Genomic DNA, 27,763 nt, shown 5'->3' on the forward strand with positions numbered 1-27,763 from the left:
ATGATGGGTCTTTACCTGAAAATGTCTTAATTTCATCCTCACTCTTGGGAAATAATTTAACTGTACAGAAAACTCTATGATGATTCAGTTATCTCATCTCACACTTTGAAAATATTCTCTAATTTTCTGATTGCTCCATTCTTTTTAAGTTTGTTGCCAGTGTAATTTCATTCCTACGTAGGTTATATCTTTTCTCCTTGGTTGCCCTTAAGTTCTTCTCTTTGTCTTTGGTGTTCTAAAGTTTTATTACAGTGTGTCTAGGTATGACTATTTATATTTACAACTTCTCGATAGACTTGTACTTTTTGAACATGAAGATTCAAGTTTTCTTCATTTTTAAAAATTCTGCCATTTTCATTGAATTCTTTCAACATTCTCCTGGAATAGTGCACTTCCCTATTCTTTCTACTTTTTCTGGAAGTTCTATTGTATTAGACATATACTGAACTGCATGCTCCTTCAAGTACTTTGGCTATTCTTTTATATTTTCCATATTTTTATCCCTCTGTGCTTCTTTTACGTAGTTTCTTCAGATCGCTCTTAAAACTCGTTTTTTTTTTTCCCAGCTGTATCTAATGTGCTGTTCAACCCATCCAGTGAGTTTATAATTCTCAAGATATTTTCATAATAAATAAAATAATCTCAAATTTCTACTTGGTTCTTTATCACATCTGTCTTTTCTTTTTTCAGGTATTCCTCTTCGCTTTGAATCTGTTTTAATAATGAATTCTTTTAGTTTTGGTTTGTGAGGTCATCTTCAGTAGGTTTTCATCTGTGGTGGTTCTTGAGACTTGGGGTTGAAGGTGTGTACCTCTAGAGTGGTTTTGCACTTGCTTCAAACACCAGTTTTTATGCTAATTTTTGGCTTGGTGTCATTTTAAACTAGAAACTCATATGTGAAGGTAGGCTCTTGGTTACAAATCTTCAGAGAGTTTTCTACTTGGAGCCTAGGTGGAAACCAGATTCTTAATTTTCCTGTGCTTGTGGGTGAGTTTTGTTTCTAGTCTGCCCTGTCCTGAGGATAGAGCTTGTCAGACGTTCTGGCTTGATAAGGAGCCTTACACCAGCTCCCTGGCTTGCCTCTCTTTCCATGAGGGCACTAACCAAAAAGCCTCAAGGCTTCCAAGACTGGCATAGGCATGGGGGTGCTTGGGACCATTTCTCTCTTTCTTTCCTGCAGTCTCAGCTATGCATCTAAAGGAGATGGTTTCACATATTATTCAGCATGTCCAGGTATTCTGTGGTTTGAGCACTTTCTCATTATTTAGTCTTTCATATTGTCAGGAACAGCAATTATTTTCTATCTAACATGTGTGCTTACCTTCTTAAGTGTTTCTTGTATCATATGACAATGGAGAGCTGTTTAAGACTCTACTGAGACACATGACTGAAAGGTGGTTCATATATCCAAGAGGGAGAGAGTTACATACTTCCTAGGCTTTTGCAATATGTTTAGATATAGCTTGGTTTCAAAATGAATAACAACAATCACCCCCGCCCCCAACTAAAGTCTGCCTGTTTTAAAATCCTGGAAGAGATAAGATAATCTACAGTGGTCATACAGATCCAGTGATAAAAGAAAATAAAAATAAAAAATATAGGGGACTTCCCTGGTGGCACAGCGGTTAAGAATCCACCTGCCAATGAAGGGGACACTGGTTTGATCCCTGGTCCGGGAAGATCCCACATGCCGTGGAGCAACTAAGCCCACATGCCACAACTACAGAGCCTGTGCTCTAGAGCCCGCGAGCCACAACTACTGAGCCCATGCGCCACAGCTACTGAAACCCACGCGCCTAGAGCCTGTGCTCCGCAACAAGAGAAGCCACCACAATGAGAAGCCCGCGCACCGCAACAAAGAGTAGCTCCCCTCGCCCCAACTATAGAAAGCCCGCGCGCAGCAACGAAGAGCCAGCACGGCCAAAAAAAAAAAAAAAAAAAAAAAGAGGTTAACATGGTAAATTTAAAATATAATTATTGATAAGATAAATTTGGACAACTGAAGAGACATAGCACCTTGAAAAGGAGCTTGGTTACATCAAACATTTCCTGATTATGTTCAGTATGACTTAAAAGCACACCTTTTAAAAACCTTCACCCATTATGATTTACAATCTGCCTTTATTGCCTTCAATCTTCATAAAGATTATTTTATTATTGAAATATCAGTAGGATGCAGAGGAGAAGTCACAAAAAGCTGTGATGTAACCTCTTGCTAAGAACTTGCATGCCCACAAAGACACAGTTATGCTGGAGCAATATCTATACTGAGATATCGAACTTCTAATTTAAAATGTAGAGAAGAAAGTCTACTACTTATGATGAATACTTTCCCTATGATAATATTTCAATAGAAAGCAAAATAGTAACAGCAAATACTAATTGTGGATAACAATGAATTTAGTAATACGTAGTGGACAAAACATTTTTTAAAAAATGTGGTAGCCACAATATCTCAATAAACATACTTAAATCTTTTTAGTATCAAATCCTCAGAAAGCTATGACTTCTACCAAAAACACAAGAGCATAACCAACATTGCTGATGGCCTTTTAAAAACGTGTTAATAATATTCCTATTTTGCTCACTGCTTTTCTTCACCTTTACAGATGACATTTTTCAAACTATAAAATGCGTTCTGCTGCAAACCTTCTTGCTTCAACAGCTCTCAGTTTTATAATAGTAAATCTACATTCTTTGCTACTGAGACCTCCACTATCTTTTGGTATGTGACTTTGAATGAGGCAGAGAACAAGCCATACGTTTAAAAATCAATACCTAACCTTATCAATATTCATTTTACTTTGTCAATACAAAATACGAAGGTGAAAGGGCAGTAAATAAGCTAAAGCACTGAAATAAATTCGGTGTTCCTGTCACAATTAATAAATGTTCAACCGATAACACTGCTGGCTAGTCTATAGCCTTACTTAAATTATGCTTCAGTGTTATTGTTACAACAGGGTGAGTAAAATTTTCAATACACTAGCAGGTAAAGATGATCAGATTTTGGGTTATTAATTTCATAGGGAACTTTAAATCTTTAAAAATATTATTTATTATGGATACAGTATATAACCGTTTATCTTTAGCATCTTAAATTGTTGTATAAACACAGTTTGGGATTATAAAGTGCCTAATTATAGTTTTCTGATAAACTTTTGCTAAATCTTTTCTAAATCTGCTATTTGATGACATAATATTTCATATATAAATCAGAGGGGATCATCAAACAATATTCAGACTGTCAGCCTTTTAACTCTCATTCCTGGTTTCAAATCAGAAAGTGTTACCTTCACCTGTCTTTTTCCAGCTTAGATTGAATGTTGACTAAAGGTAGAAGGAACTGTGAAAACACATCTCAATTCAATGTGTTTTTTAGGTCTATAAGGGCCTATAAAATGGCAAGAATAGTTTCTTGAAAATAATTCTACATGCTAACTCAACTTTGGAAGCTTATAAAGATAAGATTCTTTGTTATGTGATTAACTATATTCCAGAGTTTGAAAACTATAATTTTTGGAGACAAGATGATCTAGGATTCATAAGCTTATTATCAAAGTGTATTTATGCAAAAGCATTTCTTACTTGAATTTGGAGAATAATCTTCACCTTAGAGTTGATTCATTTGTATTGGAAGATATTCTTTTTAAAACTAAGGATTTTTAAGTAACCTCATTCTCTTCCTCTTTGAGAGGAACAGTTATACATGGATTGTAAAAATGCATCAAAAATGAGTAACCTAATTCTCCTACTCCAATACTATTTGATTAATTACAAAAATGCATTAAATTTCTATGAGTTATGTTCTTTTAGGTAAATAATCTAGTAATAGAATTGAAATCTTGAGTCTTAAGAGAATCACTGAAGTTTTGAAATACAACACTTGGAATATGCTGGTGTAAGCTTATGAATGTTTTAGGCTAAAGTTTAATGTTTATACCCATATGCTGTAAAAATGATTTCCTCTGATGCTACTGAGTTTCATCATCAAAATCACCCTGTAGAAATAATCACATTATGCTCTCCCCAACCATTATGCATTTTCCTTCTCACTTCACATATGTTCAGAGTGTTAGGACCTGACCCTGATATTCTCTCTTCCTTATTGCGGGCTCTGAGGTGCTTTAGTCACATTCCTAAGATTGTTCTTGTACTATTTCTGCCACCAGTGTTTGAATCATTGAAAGATAAGAGAATTCAGGGGACCATTCAACTGGAATGGGAATATTAAAGAATCCTATACTTGCCTTATGAAAGATTTGAGGAACTTATGACATGTATTTGATCTAAAAGTAGCTATATGTTCCTGTATATAGAGATGTATTACAAGTGTTGCAATGAAAGTTCTGTATTTCTACACAGCAAATTTAGATAAATCTTTTAGGGCACTTAAGATACATAATAGTCTATATAAATATAAATAAATTATGTAATAGTCTATTTATATATAAATAAAGATATATATATAATTGCATAAGACACATGGAATAAGACGGTCTTTACATATATATTCTTACAGAAAGGCCATATGTATGTTATGAAAAGATCATGAGTTTAGGAGTCATGCAGACATTGGCTTGAATCCTCCCTTTGCCCTTCAATCATTCTGCCTTCTTAGGTAGCTAAGAAGACCCTAACACATGTCTGAATCTTCATTTTATGGTGTAAAGTGAATGATTGTAACACCTAAGTCATCAAGTTGTTGCAAAGATAAAATAAGGTTTTGGTACATGGTAGGCACCCAGTAAGTGGTAAATATTATTCTACATGAACACAAACACATTCTGCACACAGGTATTTCCTACTTCCAAATTCTGAAAATTCAACAAAGTTAGAGGATGAAGACCAGATATCACACTTGTAACTACACTTATAACTACAGTTCATAATTTAGCCCTTTATGTGGATGGAACAACTGTATGTGGGTGCCCCAATTTTAAGTTATTCTTTAATTTTTTAGTGCTGAACTATGGGATAGGTCTACTGAATACAGAATTTAAGCTTCACCTCTTTTACTTCCTTTGAAATCATCATGTCAAGATATCTGTCTATTCATATCTGTTATCTATATCTGTATTTTCCCCTTCTCACTGCTTACTCTCCTGTTGAATCTGAATCTTATTTTCATATTCTATATTTAATCTTGGAAAAAATAACTCTTCCTATAAAAGAATTCCTAAATGAAGCTGAGACAGTTTATAAATATGAATGGTTAAGGACCCCAAGCAATAGGCCACTACTATAACTTTGTAATTGATCAAAGATCTACATGGAAAGCATTTTCTCATAGTCAGTTTGCTGAATTACAAACCCATACAGTTAATTGTTGTTTGTTCCTGTGCGCACGTCCACATTTAAGGCCTAGTCGGCTCCCTTATCACAGGATTTTATCTCTTGCTTCCCGCACCACTGCTCTTGCACGAGATCTTTTTTTTTCTATTTAACATCTTTATTGGAGTATAATTGCTTTACAATGTTGTGTTAGTTTCTGCTGTATAACAAAGTGAATCAGCTATATGTATACATATATCCCCATATCTCCTCCCTCTTGCGTCTCCCTCCCACCCTCCCTATCCCACCCCTCTAAGTGGTCACAAAGCACCGAGCTGATCTCCCTGTGCTATGCGGCTGCTTGCCACTAGCTATCTATTTTACATATGGTAGTGTGTATATGTCCATGCCACTCTCTCACTTCGTCCCAGCTTACCCTTCCCCCTCCCCGAGTCCTCAAGTCCATTCTCTACACCTGCGTCTTTATTCCTGTCCTGCCCCTAGGTTCTTCAGAACCATTTTTGTCTTTTTAGATTCCATATGTATGCGTTAGCATACAGTATTTGTTTTTCTCTTTCTGACTTACTTCACTCTGTATGAAAGACTCTAGGTCCATCCACCTCACCAGAAATAACTCAATTTCGTTTCTTTTTATGGCTGAGTAATATTCCATTGCATATATGTGCCACATCTTTATCCATTCATCTGTCGATGGAAACTTAGGTTGCTTCCATGTCCTGGCTATCATAAACAGAGCTGCAATGAACACTGTGGTACATGACTCTTTTTGAATTATGGTTTTCTCAGGGTATATTGCACGAGATCTTGCAATACATATTAATCTTACTCTTATCCTTCCCTACCGAGCTCAGGTCTTTGCCTTTCCAGGAAGGCTTCCTGTCCCCTTTGGTCTTAATGACTTCTCTCAGCTCAAAACTTGTGGTTTTCCCTATACCACACTCATTAGAATGACATGGTTTTCGAGGTGGAAATGATGAGAGATTTTTTATTCTAATGCTAACTTGTCTAAGTAAGGAAAGACGAAATCAAAGATCTCTGCAGAGCTGGGTGTAGAAACCAGACTGCCACATTCATGACCAGGCTGGCATCTACTACCACATGGGCCTTGTGTTTTGAGGCTGCTTCAATACTTGTGAATTCATTACTATTAATTTCCTCTGGGGTTATTTACCTTTTCATCAATTTATGCCTTGTTTTTCCAACAAGTCTGTAACTTTCTTGAGGCCAAAGACACAGCCTTTGAAGTATCTGTATCCTGTAATACCTCACACAGTTTTGCAGGTGTGTAGGAAATATTTTAGTGATTGGCGGCCTGAAAAACCTACACAAGGAACACACAATACATCCTGACACCAAAGGCAAATGATTTGCTTTACTGGTTTCTTGTAACTGTGCTTCTTCCTCAGTGCAGGTAATTAAGGGTTATCTGTATTTTACTCTTGATGATTTATGAACTTTATATGTGTGTTTTGCCCCAAGCCCTTTTTCTTTTACCTGCTGTAGTAGGTCCAGGCAAAGGTGCAGCTTTTCTTCTCCGTTTGATGTCTCCAGTGCATAGGGATCCTAAATGCATGCTTGTTTGCCTACAAGTAATTATCAGAAAAAACTATTAACAAAAGAGGGAAAAAAATGACACATAAATACACAGCTTGTATAATCTGAACCTAAATCAAAACATTCTCAACAAAGATGAAGCAGCCTAGTAAAACCACCAATCTTGTTTATATCGAAACATAATTACATTTGTTGACAAGCGTTCAGCAGCTAAATGCGCCATCATAAATTGTTACTGGAATGAATAATATAAAAGGAATGCTTTTTAATTTTCAAAACTGGCAATCTTTCTGGCTCAACATAAAATCAAGCACTGTTGCTTCTGACAGGAAAATAGCTAAGATTAATTATCTAAAGAGTTCACAATATTGTTGCTAGGTTATCAATTGGTTACTAATGCTTTACTGTCAGTACAACATTTATTACAGGAAAAGTATGATCAATTTCTTTTAGGATATTATGTGGCAGTGAATTCTCTTAAAACATTTTAAATAGAAGGAAATAGTGATGTTCTTCCTTATAATTCACATGATCAGAATTCTGTAGTTAATTATTTATTAGCTAGGTGAGGAAAAAATTTGAATGCATTAATGCTGATATTGATACTAGACGAGCTAACATGATATTGGATTACCTTTGTAAAGACATGATGTATAAGAACTAAGAAGCAGACCTTCTGCTATTCTTGGAACTAGTCAGAATTAGACTGTTCTGTCTAACATGGACTCCTACATTTACGAGTTTTGGAAAAATTAGAAATGGCTCAATTGGAAATCAAGAAAACTAATAAAATGGAAAAGATGTACAAGTCTTCAAGATTTTCAAGCTATAGAGGACTCTTATGTTCATGTCCTGGATTATAATCCCCGACATGGGGTTAGGATAGTATCTGGGGATCGTGAAGCAGAAATAAATAAAGCATGTTTACTAGAAAACATGACTTTTTAGTAATTCAGAGAGATATGTGGTAGTATACTGAAGTTTTATAGGGCCCAATTAGAAAACAACCAGATTATTAGAGAAAAATGTAAAAGGAAGAAACGGATTCTAATTAATTAATTAAATTCTAATTAATGAAACTAATTCTAAAACTAATTAAAACTCAAAATATATACTTCCACACTTATACCCAGGTGTTTAAATATAATGAAAAATTGGAGTTGGGGAGTAAAATTACTTTAAATACAGATTCTATCTATAATGTACAAAGTAAAGTACAATCAATGAGCTGGCTAATCCAAGGGGTATATACAACCAAAGAAGCATACTGTGAAAATCTATCAATATAGGTAGAAGCAAATGGGTATTTATCTAGTTTTCTCTTCCCTTTGTATTGAGTGCATAATGATTCTCTTTTATAAATATTTATAATTATTAAAATATTTTAAAAAATTAGTTCATTCAATTAATGATGAACTTTGCAGAAATACATACACACACATGTCAAAATATTTACTAGTATGTATAACTGTTAACATTTTTATTGGATTTTTTTTTTTTTTTTTTAATTTTATTTATTTATTTATTTACTTATGGCTGTGTTGGGTCTTCGTTTCTGTGCGAGGGATTTCTCCAGTTGCGGCAAGCGGGGGCCACTCTTCATCGCGGTGCGCGGGCCTCTCACTATCGCGGCCTCTCTTGTTGCGGAGCACAGGCTCCAGACGCGCAGGCTCAGCAATTGTGGCTCACGGGCCTAGTTGCTCCGTGGCATGTGGGATCTTCCCAGACCAGGGCTCAAACCCGTGTTCCCTGCATTGGCAGGCAGATTCTCAACCGCTGCGCCACCAGGGAAGCCCCTTTATTGGATTTTGAAGTGTGGTTTTGGATCATAATACCAAGAAAAAATAAATGGCTATATTTATTTTATATTTTATTTTATATATTATATATAATATATATTTTATATATTTATTTTATATTTATATATATATATTTATATATTTTAAAAGCTATATCGAAATTTAAAAAAAATTAAAAAGTCACATCCTTTTTATAAAAAATTAATGAATTCACTTATTCAGCAAGCAATTATTAGTATCTACTGCTGACTTAGCATACGACTCCATAGTGATGGTGAAAATGAGGAATAAGGAAGTGGAAGATACCAACGAAATGGAAAGTTCAGTTCTTATTATTGGAAGAGTTTTAAGTCTGAGTGGGGAGATTAAGTCAAAATATATGAAATGATTAGTGGCAGGCACAATGAACTTTCTTAATATTACTAGAGATTATGATATTTAGTCCTTATAACAATTCTAAGCGTTTACTGAATATACCTTTTTTCTTTGTAGGGAAAAATTGGTGCTTCAATGGAAAACTATAGAGTACACCTTTCTACTCACCTGATTCTGATTCTATGTGAGTTATTTTACAACTCTAAGTTACAGATAACTGAAAGCAATGGAAAATAACTCCTGTCTGCAGTAATGCAAATGAGTTCTGTCCTGAGGAAGGACAATCCTCCCCGCTGTGGAAAAGCTGGTTTGCACCCATCGGTACATTCATTCAATCTTCCTTACTCCATATACATTTGTGCTTCTTTCTTTTCTCCTTTGAACCCATTATAACATCTGCCTGGTTCCCTCATTAATCAATGAGTTAAAATCTCAAATGCATATTCATTTGATATCTGTAAAAGAGACATGATTTTACCTATTTGTACAACATTATCCTCACACATCTCCAATCCCTCTTGAAACCTCCCTCCTAGAAAAAAGACTGGAGTAGTTTACCTTCCGCAGAGCATGTACCAGACAGGTGCGGCTATCAGGACTAGCCGAGGAGGAGGGGAAAGTAACATTCTGGAAATGGGAATAAAGTGGGAATCTGAATTCTGGAGTGTGGCCCTTCTGTTATGGGTGAAAACCAACCCATGGACTATCTACTTCTTATCCTCTTGTTAAAACATAATAAATATTCTTAGATTAAGCCACTGCTGGTCAGGTTTTCTATACCTGTTGCTGAAAGTATTTCTAAATGATAAAGAGTTTGTTCTGTTCAGAGAATTTTGAGTAGTTCAGGATGACTGGGTAGCAGTGTTTACAGAAGGAACTATATAATATGGCGGAAGAAGAACGCTGTGGCCCGACCATGGGCCATATGTGCCACATTTGCCCCGTGAAGGTGTTTGGATTTTATAGCTGCTGTGGGGTCATTAAAGACCATTTAGCAGAAGCAAGCTGGCCAGATTCATGGGATGCTGATGAGCTGGGGTTGGGAGGGTAACCAGGTTTGTGAGTAGTCCAGACACACAGTTCCTCCCAGGTTATCAGTCTCTGTTATAATTAAGAATAACATCATGCCACACAATGAAACTTCTGAAGAAATACCTTTTTAGAAATCATTAGAAGAGTACACAGTAGCTGTTCATTGTGACTATTAAGATGGCTAGTTTCTACTTACATTGTTCTTGCACTAGTTGTGTGTAACCGGAGTCTTCTAATTGCTTGAAAAACCATTCTCCCAAGTCCATATTGCCTTTAAAACTTTATTATTTTTTTTACACTGTTCAAACTTATTAGGAAGGCCTGTTTACAAAGAGGGTGAAAAACAAATTCCAAGAACAACTCCCTCTTCTAAGCCTTTTTCTCATCTGCTGGACCCCAAATTCCCTTTTGGGTATCTGTCCAGAACAAGTGGAACAGCACATTTTCCTTCAACTCCCCTCCCCCACCCCCAATGTAGCTACATAAAGGAAAAGAGACAAACATTCAAGGAGAATAAAGTTAAAGTTAATAAAATCAGTACACTGAACCCAAAGACCTGAGCCATAAGAAAAACAGCGAGCTGTATTTCAGTAATTCTATCAAGAATTGACTACCTGCTACAGCACATTGAGAGATCGGGATTATTGATCAGTAAGATTACTCATTTAAGCCTGTCCTCCCCCCTTTCCTTCACACAGGTGCAACGGAGTTGCTACAAATAACACTAAGCAAGGTCTACTCCGTTATTTAGTTGTCACTCTTAATGCAAAACAGAGCAGTTATTTTTTTAATTTAAAATCAATGAACGTCTCAAAGGCAGCCTAGTTGCTTCAGCCTAAATGAGTCATTTGTCTTTGCAAAGCAGAACACGTGGATTATTATTCAAGGTGATGGCTGGCAATTTTTGGTTTTTGTTTGTTTTCTTTTTGCTGTGGTGTTTTGAAGAATGACCATACGTTGTCCTATGAACAGACCCAAAGTTGTTTAAAAATGTTAAGGTCCTTTTGTAAGGCACTGTTAGGAAATTACCCATCAGCCCTATCAGTATATTTGTGTCAGTCAGTGAGAGCCTTTGCTTGGGTGGAAAAGAGGGGAGAAAAGTCAGAACCTGGTAACTTTATAACTACTAACACCTTAAAATACTAGGGGTAAACGCACACATATCTTTAAGTGGAAAGGATAAAGAAATAATGCTTTTTTGTTATGGATTTAATAAGCAGTGTCAGCTATGATTTGAAACACTGTTTCCCATTGTACTCATTCTGAAAATTTTCCTATTAAATATTAGAAAGCAGAGCTCAAATGGAAATCTTCGTTTTGTTCTGCTTTTGAGCCAGACTTCACTGGTTATCCCGTCATCCTTTTAAATGGGGTGGTGGCGGGAAAGTGGGCATTTCATCCAGAGGAAAAAAAAAGTAAAAAACAAAAAAATAAAAAAATCCAAAAAAACCCCACAAAGCAGAGACAAAAAATACTAGGGAGGACCACCTTGCCTGAGAACCTGTCTTTTGACAAGGGCTGACAAGGTCTGAAGCAGGCGGTGTCAAACACAATAATATTAAAGAGAAGACAAGAGGAACTTGTCTCTTCATTGTATGCGCATTTGGCTTTTCAGAGAATTAGGCCTACTGAAAGCTGCCCCCTGGATAAGATGTGTTGCCGAGCAGCCTCGGACAAGCTGCAGAGAAGAGACAAACAGATGTGACTATGGGCCCTGGCATTTGGCAAGAACGCTCACTGTCAGTTAGAAAAATATAAGCCTGGACAGGGTATCAGCTGCACAGAAATGAAGTGGGTCTGTGGTGTCACTGGAGGAGCAATCGGTGCAAATCCAGCCCTATGTGAACTTTCCCTTCTAGATCCAAATCACCCTCTCTTCCCCTTTATTCCGTGTCAATATGTCTCAACATATTAACTGAACAAGTAAACATCAGTATCTAGCACTTTTCCTTCTGTGCCAATATGCACATATCAAGTACTGTTGAGCATAAATATTTCTTAACTACCAGGATCGCATTAAATCCTTGTTTTTTTTTTAAACATTTATTTATTTTATTTACTTATTTTTGGCTGTGTTGGGTCTTCATTGCTGCGCACGGGCTTTCTCTAGTTGCGGCGTGCGTGGGCGTCTCATTGTGGTGGCTTCTCTTGCTGCGGAGCACAGGCTCTAGGTGCACAGGCTTCAGTAGTTGTAGCATGCGGGCTCAGTAGTTGTGGCTCACGGGCTCTAGAGCGCAGGCTCAGTAGTTGTGGCGCACGGGCTTAGTTGCTCTGCGGCATGTGGGATCTTCCCAGACCAGGGCTCAAACCCGTGTCCCCTGCATTGGTAGGCGGATTCTTAACCACTGTGCCAGCAGGGAAGCCCTAAATCCTTGTTTTTAATGATGTTTTCTTTCAAAGCCCCTTCTTGTGCATGAAAAACCTTTTGCATTTGGTATTGTTTGTTCACACCCTGATCAGTTGTTGGTTCTGGCGCCTTCTTTCTCTTGTGGCTTTGGTCATGTGGCGTCACGTTCTGTCTCAAGCCCATTTCCCCTCGCTTGGGAGCAATCCTGACATCAGCAAGGGGTAGTTTAAGTTATAACTCAGTGTGCTGAACGCAGTACTTGTGTCCCAGGATTTGGACCCTTGCTTTACTTTGGACATATCCTATCTCGTTATAAACCTTCTGATACCTTAGTTCTTTTAGATTTAGGTCACTGCCTGGACTTCCCCAGATGCTAAAATGCCTCTGGTGACTGGATCTGTCTCTAACGCTGCGGGCTGACCTCCAAGCATCAGATGCTCCTGGCCCCCATTCCTGTCACCGCCTACCTGCTGGGGCGGTTCTTTACTCTGCGGTTCGATAACCTCCGATTACCTGTTGTCTGAGGCTCCACCCCTTGGATACCGTGGTCTGCCTGCCAGGGTGCAGTTCCCCTCAACAGCTTCAGAAGGGTCTGTCCTGTTGTTAATGCTTCTTCCACCTCGTCTGAGAGTTCAAGCCCAGACCTTCTTCTTCCCAATCTGCTTTATCCTGCTACATACAGGTATCTGGTGGCTGCTGCCAGAACTAATGTTTCCTGTGTGTTTCCTCTGTGCCAGGTTATATGCCAATAAGCACGTCCCCCATGGAGTGCCCAGCAAGTGTGAGGGGCAGCTGTGTGTCAGGAGGCTCTCGGGGAGCTCAGGGACCAGAGTCACTGCCCCAGCAGCCAAGGACCCTGCAGGGTCCTCAGAGCAGAGCCACTTGGCTGAACTGTAGTGAGCAAGGGGGTGACACGGGGGAGACGGTGGGAGGCTTCAGGTGCAAAATGTGCATATGCATACTTTTTTAGCAAGAAGGTCCATGATTCCTATCTGATTCTGAACCATTAACAGAGACATTAACACCAAACATTATAGACTGATACCAAACTAGTATTCATAATCTAAAATACCTATCTTAATATTTCTATGGAATACTTAAAATATTCTATACACATAGACCACCTTTTCTATTTACAGTATCACAAACTATAGAATTTAATAGTGTAAGTTTTAAAAAAAAAGCCTCATCCAAATATCTACACTTATCCTATGTTCTACCTAAAAAGCAACCCCCTTCATTCCTCCGTCTCCTCACCCTGCTTTACTTTTCTTCATAGTAACTAAACTAATATTTCCAAATTATAGACCATGCATATGTATTTGTTGAAAGGTATGGAAACTATGCAACAAAAGACTGGTGACGATTCTCTCCAGTGTGATGGCATTTGGTGGGAATTTTCTTCTTTATGCCTCTCCTTAATATTGGACTTTATTTTTACAATGAGCATGGGACAAAAAAAAAAAAACCAAAAAAACAACAAATTATAACGAGATGAATTAGAAAACAGCAAACAAGACGATTAATAAATGTAAGTGGTTTCTGCAGCTGGGGGTATTTCTTTGTCAAAGGCATGGTGGAACTTTTCCCACTGTGGAAACTGAGGTGTTAGATGAAGTTTTAGGTTCTATTGGACTGATCTGCCTGAGTCTCCGACAGAACTTCTTTCCTCTGACGCTGCCATTTCTGTTTTCCCAACTAGTTCTCTGAAAAGGCCAACTTACACCATATTTGTCAATGTTTGAGAAGGATTTTAAGGAATCTTTGGCATGTTACTTAAACTCCCTTTGCCTCAATTTCCTTACCTTCAAGAATTGGGATTAGATTAGTATTTACCTCAAAGGTTTTTTGAAGATTTTATTTAAAGATCACTGGTGTAAAACATTTGGTACAGTGCCTGCCCACACTAAGCAACTGATAACTGTTAGCTAATAAATTTACTATTATTACCATCTCCACTTTACAGATAAGAAGCCCAGGGCACAGAGAAGTGAAGTAATTTACCCAGGATCACACAGTACAGGGGACACAATGGTATAAGACAACCAGAAGAATGCCTAGTGTAGAGTGTCAGGAAACAGCCACGAAATAAACATATGATGGTATAAACTCATCACATCTCAACACTATCAATATGCTATAATAAGGATATAAATTAGGGTCATTTCTAAATAACAAGTAGGAATTCTTTTGGTAGTTAATAGGAAAGTTAAATTCTTCCTTAACGTTTGATTCTGCTGGCTTTAAAAAGGTGTCATAGCACGTAAGAATAAAGCACTCATTTTCGTTTCAAAAACTCATTAAAAACCCACAAGCCTCCTGTGAGTCTGAAACCCACTGACTTTCTCAGGTCAGTCCACTGCCACAGATTTTCCTCTTGGCCACCACTCGGTACTTCCCACTTCAAAGCTGACTTGCTGCTTCTCCACCGGTGTGTTCCATGCTTTATCTAAAGCCCCGAGGGTCTGTGATTCTGGTGATACCATTCCTTGCGTGGGTTAATAAACACACACTTCTATATCCCTAAGCAGCTCAGTTAAATGCTGCTTCTTTTGTAGCTCTTCATTATTCTAAACAAATGGTACCTGAAAGTGGTGGAGGTTGTTTTATGCAATTCGGGTAGATATTAGAACGTTCTGAGCGTATGTGAATGAGGACATTCTCACATCAGGAGGAAAGTTAATCTTTTCAGAGAGCAAATTATTCAGGAAGGTTTCGAAAAATCTATATGGGAGAACTGCTATTACATTTTAGCTTCACTGGTACCGCCATCATGCTTCCCATATTTGTTTAATTCCTTCTGATTTTGTTTTAAGGAATTGTCAGTCGCCAAGTCCATGCATACATGCTAACACACAAGCAGTGTGTTCTACCCACTAGAAAAAGCTTCCTTGCCGTGTTTCCTAATTCCGCCATCTTTGAGAGCCTGCCCTTTCTCCCTTCAAAGTTCTCCCAGGGCATTTAAATCTAAATGTTCTTTCTCTCTTCAAACTTTACTAAGCTCATTATCTTTCCAAGTGCCTTTTCCTTATATTTCTTACCAATCTGTGCATATCTCTGTCATTAAACTTGTTCTACTGTATGTCCTCAAGTTGCTTTCGGATTAGAGTGGATTGTCAGTTAAATATACGCTGGAAACAATTTGAGGCCAAGCACCATGTCTAATTCACATAAGCTAGTTGTGCCTCTCATCTATGAGCAAAACAGTAAATATTTATTGAACTAAAACAAGTCAAACTACGGTAACAACTGTTGCCTCCACATTCCACTTGGCAATCAATCATGCATTTTTTAGGATAACGCTTTCTTGAACTGTTATTTCAATTCACTCAAAAATACTCATTTAACAATTAACAAAACTTGACTATGAATCATGTATTTTACTAGATGCTAAACGAAACACAAAGAAGAATAAGAGCTCCTACCATTGAGGGGCTCATGGCCTAACACAGGAGACACACATGAATGAGAAATTACTACACGATGTAATAAATCCACACAGTTATAGCAGCAGGCCACCGCTTTGTGGAAATGGAGAAAAATTCATTTCGCCTGAGTTCAAATTTTGATATTGTCTCTCCAGGCAGAATCTAAGTTATTTGAGGCATCTTGGAGTATTCTTTTATTCTTCACACCATAGTACCTAGGAAAAATAGGCACTTAGTAAACTGATATTGACTTAATTTACTTGATTCCTAGCTATAACTATACATTTCTGGAATCTGATTATCATTGATATTCAGTATAGAGTTTCAACAATAAGTTTATTCTAATTTCCTTAAAAAATGATAAAGCTAGTGTTGACTCTTAGGAGACATAAAAAATTACTCAAAATAAATATGATTCTTTTGGATATCTCCATTAAATGCAAGAAGATATGTGTCTACATTTAAAAAATTGGGATGTTGGTCCTGATAACATCTTGTATCTTACATAAGAGAACCATCAGATCAGACTACAGATGCAGATATAATCCCACATTCTCTCTCTGATCAGACACTATGAAATGTTTCCCAGGATGGTATTTGGTATTGTTGCCATTTATAACTATTAATAAAATTATGGTATTCCTAATATTCTTAACTTTTTAAAGTGAAGTCCATGCATTATTCATTTTCATATCCACTTCATTCAGTGCAGTATATAATATTTGAATATATTTGTCGAATTGACTTTTTACTTATTGTCCTATTTGATAATTTCTGACTCTAAACCCAGCTTTAAATTCAGTAGCATTTTGGAACAAAAGTGCTGAGTTTCTTTCCTTTACCAGCTTCAGGGAATAATGGGGTTAAAAGGGCAGGACAGAGAATATATTTTATTATCTTAAAAAATTATTTTGAATACATGTTGGTTTCTTAAGTCTTAGAATTTATTATCTAAATTACCAGGAACATCCACGCTTATTGACTGTCAGCTATATATGGGGTATTATGCTAAACATTTTCACATACTGTCTTGTTTAATCCTCACAAAAACCCAGGTCTGAGGAACCTGAGGTCCAGAGAAACTGATACTTGTCAAAGATCACATAAACAGAATGTAAAGTTCTCATATTTGAACCAAGGAACACTTGCCTCGAAAGGATCATTTTTTCCCCTATAACATAGTACCTCATTCAACTTAGTTATTATACTCCATTTAATAAACATCTACTGAAAATGTAATGCACGCCATGCCCTATGCCATAAAACAGGATCGAGAAATAAAAAAGATATGGCTTTCATCTGGTAGGGGTTAAAGTCATGTGGGAAAATGATTTCAACTCAATATTCAAAGAGAATTCCAAGCAGGCATGTAAGGCATTCTAGTCCCCTAGCTGAGAGAACACATCTGAAGAGGCACAAATGCCCTGAGGTGCACACATGACACGCTGTATCTGGGGCTCTGGAAGCAATGCAATATGGTGGGAGCTGGACCCTATAAAGGAGTGGGAGGAGAGGACGTCCCCTTGTAGCATCAAGTGTTAAGAAATTCAATGAATCTGTCCATTCACAATTATTTTAAATTCTCTAGAAAAAAAAGAATGAAGCTGCCTGTTTGACTGAATTAAGCAGTTTGTCAACTACATTGATGATTAAATTCAGTGGAAAAATGCCTGACCATAATTGTTTGTAGATATAATTCTGGATTTTATTGCAGCTGTAGTCAGAAATTTACTGCTCTAATGAAGAGATGGAATCAAATGTAGATCCATTTCCAAGGCAGCTCTTGAAGTTGAGAGGTTTTGCTCATTCAATAGAGTCTACAATTCACTCGCATGATTGAGTTGGCAGATACAGGCTTAAGACTGAGCTCAGCTTTGACTTCTGTAAAGTGTCCATGACTTTGCTTGTTGAGAGGGGACTTAAAGTGATGTCATAATTCTATATGCTGTAATGGGCATCTGCTGAGTATGAATACTGAAAAGCAAAGGAAAATATGGTTGCCACTTTTATCTCCATAATGAGGAGGTAATAAAAACTGGTTATTTTAATAACGGGCCAGAATGTCTTAAACTTCTGAAAGATGTAAGGAGTTACTTCTACTTTAGAATATGTCAGACAGCATTACCATTTAATATAAACTTACTTGAATTTAGGTTAAATTATTGCTTATTGATGGAATTCAGTTGGGATGCTATGACCCAGTTAAAATGCCACCTCCTTTATGCAGCCTCTTCTGATTGCCATTGCCAGAATAATTTCTCACTCCTTGGAGAAAACAATGTTTTCTACCTTAAACTAAAACTGTATATGTACATGAACTAATCCTCTAACCAGACTGTATATTCCTTGAAGGCAGTTGGGTCCATAACTGTTTTATTTTTTAAAGTAAATTTCCCTTGGCTCTTACAAGCCTTGCCAATTTAGGTACTTATTAAATAGTTGTTGAATGAAATTTAACAAGGCACGCCAGAGTTTTTAGAGTAACTTGTCTTTATGATAATCAGTATTTTTATTGAGGTCCCAATTTCTACAATAAAGAAATGTTTACTTATGGAAATAGAAAACCACAAAATTTATTTGGTTCATATCTTGGGCTTCGGGATATAAATATCTGCAAAATCAAGCTTTTACATGTAAACCAGCTTTTAAAGTATATGCAGGTACCTTGATGGTAAAGTGTTTCCCTTTCTACATAATTGTGCATTTCACTAAGTGTAACTTTGTGAAAGGAATGCCTTCAGTTACTCCTCTTCCATGATAGCTTTTGGCAGATGAATGAACATCACGTACATAAAATTTCTGCAGACTTGTTAGTAACTGTTTGCTAGACTGTGAAATATACTGTAATAGCTAGGTAAGGTAACAGGAAGCTTGTGATGACTACAGGAACACTAATATTCAATAATTAGGAGGAAGAGTACTTCAGGATTCTCCTCATTCAATCCAATTGAAACACTTGCAAAGTTGGAGTGCCTTAGCTTATATTCAGGATTAGTTTTGCCATCAAGATCTTAGAACCAAACATCCTTTATAATTTTGGTAAACCAGGTCTATTACTCTCTGTATCTGGGAGGTCTATTGCCTTTAAATGTCCATGAAGAAACAGTATACAGAAATTAAATGTCAAATATAAACTCTTTCCTCTTTTTTCATTTACATAATGAATTTCTTTGGAAAACCATGGAAGCCTCTACATTTTTTAATTTTCGGAAAACAAATGCCAAATGATCAAATAAAAATCATATTAGCTGCGATCAGTCAAAATGTCACTTTATTTTTGCTAAGTAATGTATAAGTAATCTAAATAACGTTTAAAAATTACTATTTCAGAAGAGTTAATGGTTTTTCTTTACTAGATTTGAGAAAACGGTCAAGTTAATTTTTATACTCCTTAGAACTAAGACTTGGAAAATAAAAAGGACACTGCTGTATAAATTATCTACCATTTGACCTGGGAAAGTTATTTAACTCCTCTCTCTGTTTCCTCATATGTAAAATGAGGATAATAAGAATCTCTACCTCATAGGGTAATTTTGGAAATTAAATGAGTTAAAATAAAATACAGTTTTCCCTCAGTATCCACAAGTTCTGCATCTGTGGATTCAACCAACCTTGGATCAAAAATATTTGGAAAAAAAAAATTCTAGAAAGTCCCCAAAAGCAAAACCTGAATTTTCTGTGTGCCAGCAACTACTTACATAGCACTTACATTGTATTGGGTATTATAAGTAATCTACAGATGATTTAAAGTATAAGGGAGGATATGTGTAGGTTATATACAAATACTATACCATTTTATATATGGGAATATACCATTTTATATATGGGAATATACCATTTTATATATGGGAATTGAGCATTTGTGGATTTTGGTATTCATGGGGGAGGGGGTCTTAGAACCAATCCCCTGTGGATATTGAGGTACTACTATACATCATTAACACAGTAAATTTTATGGTACTAACTATTATATGAACTGGTATATAGTGTTCAAGGCAAAGAGTAATTGGAGATGATGCTGGAATAGTAAGAGCAGTAAGACCAAGAAAGGCCTTGCAAACCATGTTTAGGACTTGATCCTAAGGGCAATGGGAAGCCATTAAGAATTTTTAAGAACACTCAAATACATATGGGATTTCCAAATGCCATTCTGGCTGGGCTGTGGGGAATGAATGAAGGGGACACGAGTGAGAGACTGAAAGGAGTAAAGGATAGTGCCTAGGGTTTCCTGACCAGGATATCAAATCCTGGTTCCACACATATCACCTGGCCCAGTGCCTTTTATTCACTTGGCACAAAAAGTCCTTAAAGGTGTGTGGAAATTGTGCACAAACATCATTTTTTTCTTAATATTTATTTATTTAATATTTATTTTGGCTGCACCAGGTCTTAGTTGTGGCATGTGGGATCTTTTAGTTGCGGCATGCAGCCTTCTTAGTTGCAGCATGTCCACTCTTAGTTGTGGCATGCATGTGGGATCTAGTTCTCTGACCAGGGATCGAACCTGGGCCCCCTGCACTGGGAGCATGGAGTCTTACCCACTGGACCACCAGGGAAGTCCCTGAACATCATTTTTCAAAAGAAACATAAGCAATATCATACTAAAAGACTAGAAAACCATGACATGCTATTGTATCAGTAGAGAAATGTAAACCTGACCACTTACTCTAATCACTTATTTTGCCACTTAAATATAGGCATGTTATGTAGAAGTCCTGGATTCCTGTAATTCTAAAAAAAAGTCATAACTAGAGTATTCTGAGAACATGGTGGCAGTGACACTGTGGTTTTTGAATCCACATAATAACATGTAGGATAACCCAAAACGCTTGGACAACAATAACTAGCCAGAGAGATGACAGCATTCAGAAAATAACAGAAATAAAAGGGGAAAAAAATTACTTCAGAAATGCAACTGAACTAGGACACAAGAGTAAATAAATATGATGAAGAAGTAAAAGATAAGAACATAATGAAGAATGGAAAATGCAAAGGATAAAAACGTTAAAAATAAAAAAGATTTGAGAGAAAGTGATAGCTACAGAAGATAGGCAAGGAGATCCAATATATGTATAATAGAAAATTTTGAAACAAAACCCAAGCAATGAAACAAAATAAAAATGAAAAATTATAATTGGAGAAAATCTTGAAATTTATTTTAAAAGTAATAAAACTACCACTGAAAGAGCCTACTTCATCCTTAGGAAAAACACATAGAATGACCAACATCAGCATATAGTCTAGTCAAACCCTTGTGTTTTAAAGAAAAGAAAAACATATACTGAGCATCTGGGCAACACCAAGTCACTTATATGTGAGAGAAAAATCAGACTGTATCACACACTGAAAACAACATTTTACATAGGCAATGGACTAACATATTTGAAACAGTTAAGGAAAGAAAATATGAGCCATGGATTGTATATCTGGCCAAAGTGACCTTTAAATATACAGGGTCTGGACAAACCATTAATAATATGCAGGGACTCAGGGAATATTGTTCCCATGAGACCTGCCGGAGGAATCAACCAGAGAATAAACCTCAGACAACAGAAAGAACAGAGATGCACTGACTTCAGAGAAGATAGGGATCATTAAAAACATATTTATTCATAGAATTAAAATTAAATGAACAGAATTAAAACTAAAACTAGAACTGAAACTAAAGAGACAGTATAGTATTGAATGGCTATATGCTTCAGTATTGAATGGCTATATGCTTCAGTACTGAATGGCTATATGACTAGACTAAGGAGACAGTATAATATTGAATGGCTATATGATTCAGACTGTAATACTACAGTGTAGTATTGAATGGCTATATGCTTCAGACTATATGTATGCTACACACATATGTATAGTACAACTACCTAAAAATGGAAAGAAATGAAAGCTATACAGGAAAAATAGAATAAATTTGCTGACCGTCCTGTAGGTATTAGCAGAGAAATAATTAACTTCAAAACAAATGTGTGGGAGAGGGAGGAGAAGGGCAAAGAGGTTCCTAGCTTATTTCAATACTGCTCAGAGCAGAGACTCGACTGCAAATAGCCCCCCACCCTCAAAAGGGGAAGGGGACTAAGGCTGTTATATAAAAGTATTAAAATAAGGGTAATTATTACAAAAAATAAGCCTTCCTAAAAATCAAACGGTATACTAGAGTGAGAGTGAGAGTGAGAGAAAAGGAAATGGAAAAATAGGGAGAGAAAGATATGTCTGCTTATCTTAAAAATAGAAAAAGAAAAAAGCCAATGGAAGGGTAAACCATAAACAAAACAAAATGAAGCAATAGCTACCTATATGACGGGGGGAGGGGAACAAGTGGTGAGAACTGAATAGAAGTTAGACTCCTTTGAAAGTAATTTCTTGAGGAGATTTGATTGTGGAAACTGTAACTATTTTTATATTATTATAAAACAAATAAAATTTTAAAAAGCAGTCTCTGAAAACTAAAATGAAACTAATTAACCTAACTATGGATTAGTATATCTATACTTAGAAACTATTTCAGGTGACTTTAAAACACAGGAGGGGCTTCCCTGGTGGCGCAGTGGTTGAGAATCTGCCTGCCGATGCAGGGGACACGGGTTCAAGCCCTGGTCTGGGAAGATCCCACATGCCACGGAGCAACTAGGCCCATGAGCAACAACTACTGAGCCTGTGTGTCTGGAGCCTGTGCTCCGCAACAAGAGAGGCCACGATAGTGAGAGGCCGGCGCACCGCGATGAAGAGTGGCCCCTGCTTGCCACAACTAGAGAAAGCCCTTGCACAGAAACGAAGACCCAACATAGCCAAAATAAATAAATAAATAAATAATAATTTAAAACACAGGAATTTGTGCATTCCTAGTGAAATACAGACGAAGTACAAAAAGACTAGAAAAAGGGAAAAACTTAAACTATTTTCAGTAATTATTTGATCAGTGGTCATGATGGTATGGTGATTCTGAGACTATTGTGTATGTATGGTGGGATCAATAAAATGAACTATTATTATGCTGACACCAGAGGTAATATTTTTTATGTTGAAAAAAGACAGATGAAAGCCAATGATGGAAAATACAAAAACAATGAAGTCTCGAATTTGAACTGGAACTATCAGTATGAGCTAATTTGTTAAAATAAAAAGTCTAAGTATTTCGCTAAAAAGGCCTCGAAATAATGACACCCCTAATATGCGGATTGTGGGTTCTAAAATTATTTCCCAGTAAACGAATCAGAACTTCTTAAAGAAATGGCTGATTCTTGGTCTAGGCCAGAAAAGGTCCAAGGTAGCCTTGGAAATATAAACATACCAGAAAGCAAGGAAGAAAGCAAAGTCTCGTAGCAAGGAAACAGACTCAGGAACCTATTTAAATAATCTCCCATTGCCCAAAGATGGGCCAGTTTTAACACCAATTAGGATGATAACAAATGGATTGAAACACATGGGATCTGTTTAAATCAATGAGTTAAAAAAAAATAGAATAAAATTTCACCAGTCACCTCCGGAAAGTGTAAGGAATCAATTAATTTTGAAAACTGATGGCTAAAGGAAAAGGAGCAAGTATTTATCTTGCTTTACCTACATGATCTGTACCTCAGAGTAATCAAGTATTTGAAGGGGCTAAGTTTGAAACAGAAGTAATCTAATTAATGAACCAAAGTGAGAGGACAGAATTAACATATCACCGTTCCGTGACCCTTAGTGAATGAATTGGGGCAACCATCTTTAAGGCTAATAAATCACAGAAAGAGATGTGGAAGGGAGAGAAGTCTAGGCCACCACCTCTGGAACAGTTTTGCCAAAACAAAACAACAAAACTGAACCTGAATCAAATCAATTCTCTAGCTCGAAATACCCACTGCAGAAAACTCAAGGGACAGAGGAATAGGTTAAATGACACCGTGTGGATAAAATCAGCAACATTCCTCAGATATGGGAAACTTTATAGGACAAACAATCTGACTTCTTTTTCTTCTTCTTTTTTTGTTTTTTTGCCACACCACATGGTGTGCGGTATCTTAGTTTCCTGACCAGGAATCGAACCTGCTAATCTAACTTCTTCAAACAAAAAATTTCAAGGAAAAAACAAGGGGGGAGGAGGGCCTATAAATCAATGGGAACTTGAGATATATATATATATGTCAACCAATTTTAGCAGATAGATCTCATTTGGATCCCAATTTAAACAATGTATAAGACAAAAGATTATGAAATAATTGGAGACATCTGAGTATCAGCTGCAATTAAACACACATATACATATACATTCATATATATTAAAGAATTATTGCTTTTTTAATAGATGCGATAATGGTATGGTGTTTTTTTTTCCTTAAGAGACTGTTATTTTTTAGAGAAACATACTGATATATTTCAGTCGAAATAAGATATAGATGAAACAAGGTTGGCCACATGTAATTACCTAAGACAGTTTTGACAGCTGCAGTTTTGAGCTTATATTTTTCTCTGTATTTCTGCTTATGATGACATTTTCCATAATAAAATATTGTTAAAAACTGCTTTTACCATCCTGACATTGCAAGTGAAAAGGCATCTTTTCAACTCTTAAGACTGCCAGTATGAAGCCATTATAGGTTTTTTTCATATCTTAGTGAGACTCTCCATAATTTTAAAGTGATCAAATCTGAAATTAAATGAAGTTATCCATGAAGTCCATGTCATCTAGTCTGTATACATCCCTGGACTATAAATTGATATAAAAAGATTACAGAAATCCCTACCTGAGGTTTATTGTCCTTAGAAAGGATAATGCATAGTTTTTATTCCATCTTTCTAATTAGTAATTTAAGCATATGTTCAGCATTTAATTCTAAATGTTTGCCTTTTCCCCAAGCTCGAAGACAGCTGTCCAAGATTTGAATGCCAGAAAACATTTAAATATCAACATCTGTTGAATTATGTTAATTTAGTGTAATATAATTGGGCATGAGTTGGAATTGATCAGAAGTATATGAAATAAACAAAAGATAAATTCCCAACAATGTCTTAGTATACAAACAAATCACTATGGGGTGATGAAAAAATATTACTAAAGAGAAAGGGCAAGGAAAAATACTGATTATGAAGAAATTGATTCTTTTAAATACATAGCTCTAACTGTATGGGACATGATTTTGTGATATTTGAACTTATTTTTAAATTGGCTCAGAAGTGAAAGATAATTAAAATTAGCTAAAACAAGTGATAGTTAATAGTTTAATATTTGAATATATTTATAACTTAAGTGAAACATTAAAACATTCTAATTACTTATATATTCATTAAATTTTTTAGATTGTAGATGATTCCTGTTATGTTATAAACAGTTACATACCTCAAAATTTAAGACCTGATGTAACTTCTGTTCTATAGACATAAAATAGTATTTTAAACCAAAAGTGTTTTCCATGTGGCAGATGGATTTATTAGGTTTATTCTGGGAACGGGAAGGTACAAATTATCAAGTGGTGGCCTTGTTTATTGTATTGCTGATTTAAAATATTAATTTTTATATCAATTCTTTTACTAATAAGTTAGGGATGCTTGTTGTTTTGGGAAGTATTCTGGCGCATTTACACATTGCATGAACAGATCCCTGAATGCCCCTGTAATGAAATTCTAATGCAGGCAGCAGCAGCAGTACAAGCTGTTGTGATGTGGCCCTGCAGGTGTGCTGTCACCATTTCCTAGGGGAACCATCTCTGGGAGTTAAAGGTTAGTTTCGTGTCCATGCCCATTTAATCACAGGACCAATTTGGGGAGTGCCAACTGTGAAACAGACACCGGTCTGTAAGGAAGTGGACTTCAGAAGACAAATTTATTTCAGCTACAGGTCACTGGAACAGATTTCATATGCTAACTATTCTTTATTATTAGTGACCATGGCCAAATTCAACTGCTGTTCCAGAGGTGAGAGGCTGTGCATACTTTTAGTCATTTGAAAATATCTAGTTCATCTATCAGATTTCAAGAAAAAGGGGAAACAGTAATGAAATGTTTCACCACGGAGTACTTGATTGCTTTTTTACTTACCACACACTGGACATATATATTTCAAATGGCAAATCCCCCCTTTTTCTCTTCTGTGTGGGTTATTCACATTAAACTGAAAAGCAATCTCTCAAAATTCTAATTGGCTGATAATTACTTTTATTTAGTGTAATCACAATTTAAAATAACTCTCTATAATCATTAGTTTAAAATTTTGGCAAGGAAGCTTAGAATTTCAAGATGCCAAAAGGACAGGAGGCAGAATTGACTTTCTGAGAACAGTGCCTTTTTTTAAATACAATAATTTGGTTATATAGAGTACAACAGATTAATTAAATTCCTTGGAAAGCACTTATGTTGCATATGTGGTATGTTTCCAATTATTCTACTCTAAATACTTCTATACCTAAAAGTTATTCAAATTTTTAAAAAATTAGAACACATGTGCAATTAAATGTATTCCAGTTAAATAAATATGGAATGCATACATTCTAATTAAAGGGAATGTGTGAATACTTCCTAGTTGTTCATTCACACATACAGAAGAATGAACTAAAATAATCTAAAAGATACTTTTCTATCTGGAGGATTGAGTAAATGTTTTTAGAACAATAAAATTTAATGCTAATTTTAGATTTGGAAAAAGAAAAATAATAAAGGGCTAGAAATTTTATTTTGAAAATTAGTATTTTAAAAGCAGTTTCAAGCCATTATTTTGGAATATAAAGTACACAGAATATAAAATGTTGAGTGATATAGCTTGCTTTAAAATATGGTGTTGAACCATTAGTTTTAACATGACAAAAGAGAATTTGTTTTAAATTAAATCTTTACTAATGTAGGATAAGTAAGTCTCATTTTAAATAATTAAAATAAAGCATCACTTACTTTTGCTGATACACTTAATTTTGTTGATACATTTCTGTGAAAAGCAACACTAGCCAGATATAGTCCATGTCATTAACCAGTACTCTAATGAACAGTTATCCCAATTTATTAACAGCTGCTCAAAAATGTAGTAATTAATAGTTTCATTTATTTTTGGCAAACTCGCAAAATGACAAATAGTTTTGTATCTGTTGCAAATTAGGTCTCCTTTCCAAATAACAGATGACACTATGGGGAAGACTGAGCAAACTGAATCCTTGAACATCTTTGGATCTTTAGAAGATCAAATAAAGAACAGCTGTAATTCTATCTGTTACATCTGCAACAAAATACAGTGACTTGTATCGTCACGTGAAAACAAATATGCTCTGTATTAATGTAAATAGGAATGTTCTTTCTAACCTGATGGAAGAAGGTTGACATGAATGTGTGTGTGTGTGTGTGTGTGTGTGTATGTGAATGTGATCGGATTTGTTTTGATTCTCTGATTAAATCTATTGCCATTTTTTTCATTTTAGAAGATTCTTTTTACTACTAATCAGGCAAGAAAGTGACAGCAAAGGAAAAAAAAGTTTATTTTTCCCTCCTTATTATTTATTAATTGATCACTCAAGAAATTAGAGCACACAGCACCCAGGGATTTTCAAGTCATTTGACACTAGTAGATGAAAAATGTAATGCTTGTAAGAACTAAGTAAAAGTGAATTAACAAACATATGTTTCTGAAAGACATTTTAAAATAGTAAGTCAAATTTAATAATATTGGCAATAAAATGTTTTTACTTGATTGCAAATTACATATCAGACTGCCAGATAATTTAGCCTTGGTGCTTCACAAGAGTAAATGTAAATGGCAAAAATCATGTAAGTAAGGAAGCAGGGCAAATTAAAAAAAAAAGGAAGATGCCAGATCTGACATGATCTACTATCAATCTTTTTGTATGGATTCTTAGAATGATAAAGACTAATCTTTAACATAAAAATGTGTTTAAAAAAGCAAGATCTTTTCAAGAACAGTACATCACTCAGTGTCAGGCATTGTTTCATGCATGCTTTACTGACTTTCAATT

At 35.9% G+C, this 27,763-nt stretch overlaps 2 protein-coding genes and 1 long non-coding RNA gene across 10 annotated transcripts in view; 2 read left to right on the forward strand and 1 right to left on the reverse strand.

Moving 5' to 3' along the window:
- Positions 1 to 13,338, forward strand: part of LOC309630453 (uncharacterized protein) — a 311,054-nt gene extending 297,716 nt beyond the window's left edge. Inside the window, exon 4 of the transcript XR_014245677.1 lies at positions 9,141 to 13,338. The gene's annotated coding sequence lies outside the window, so the exon portion shown is untranslated. The remainder of the gene's footprint in view (positions 1 to 9,140) is intronic.
- The window catches only part of LOC309630682, a 440,591-nt gene that overhangs the window by 354,438 nt on the left and 58,390 nt on the right, over positions 1 to 27,763 (forward strand). The gene's annotated exons all lie outside the window — the stretch shown is intronic.
- The window catches only part of GPATCH2 (G-patch domain containing 2), a 183,718-nt gene that overhangs the window by 25,710 nt on the left and 130,245 nt on the right, over positions 1 to 27,763 (reverse strand). For 6 of the 8 annotated variants that reach the window (XM_082394778.1, XM_082394772.1, XM_082394776.1 and 3 more), the window contains one exon: positions 6,790 to 6,878. In XM_082394778.1, coding sequence (XP_082250904.1) covers positions 6,790 to 6,878 — 89 coding nt within the window. Of the gene's footprint in view, positions 1 to 6,789; positions 6,879 to 15,182; positions 16,046 to 27,763 lie in introns of those variants that run through there. The other 2 variants (XR_014245370.1, XM_082394779.1) reach the window with 2 other exon arrangements.

Source organism: Balaenoptera borealis (genome assembly GCF_965194805.1).
Source record: "Balaenoptera borealis genome assembly, chromosome: 1".
In the NCBI taxonomy this organism is placed as follows: domain Eukaryota; kingdom Metazoa; phylum Chordata; class Mammalia; order Artiodactyla; family Balaenopteridae; genus Balaenoptera; species Balaenoptera borealis.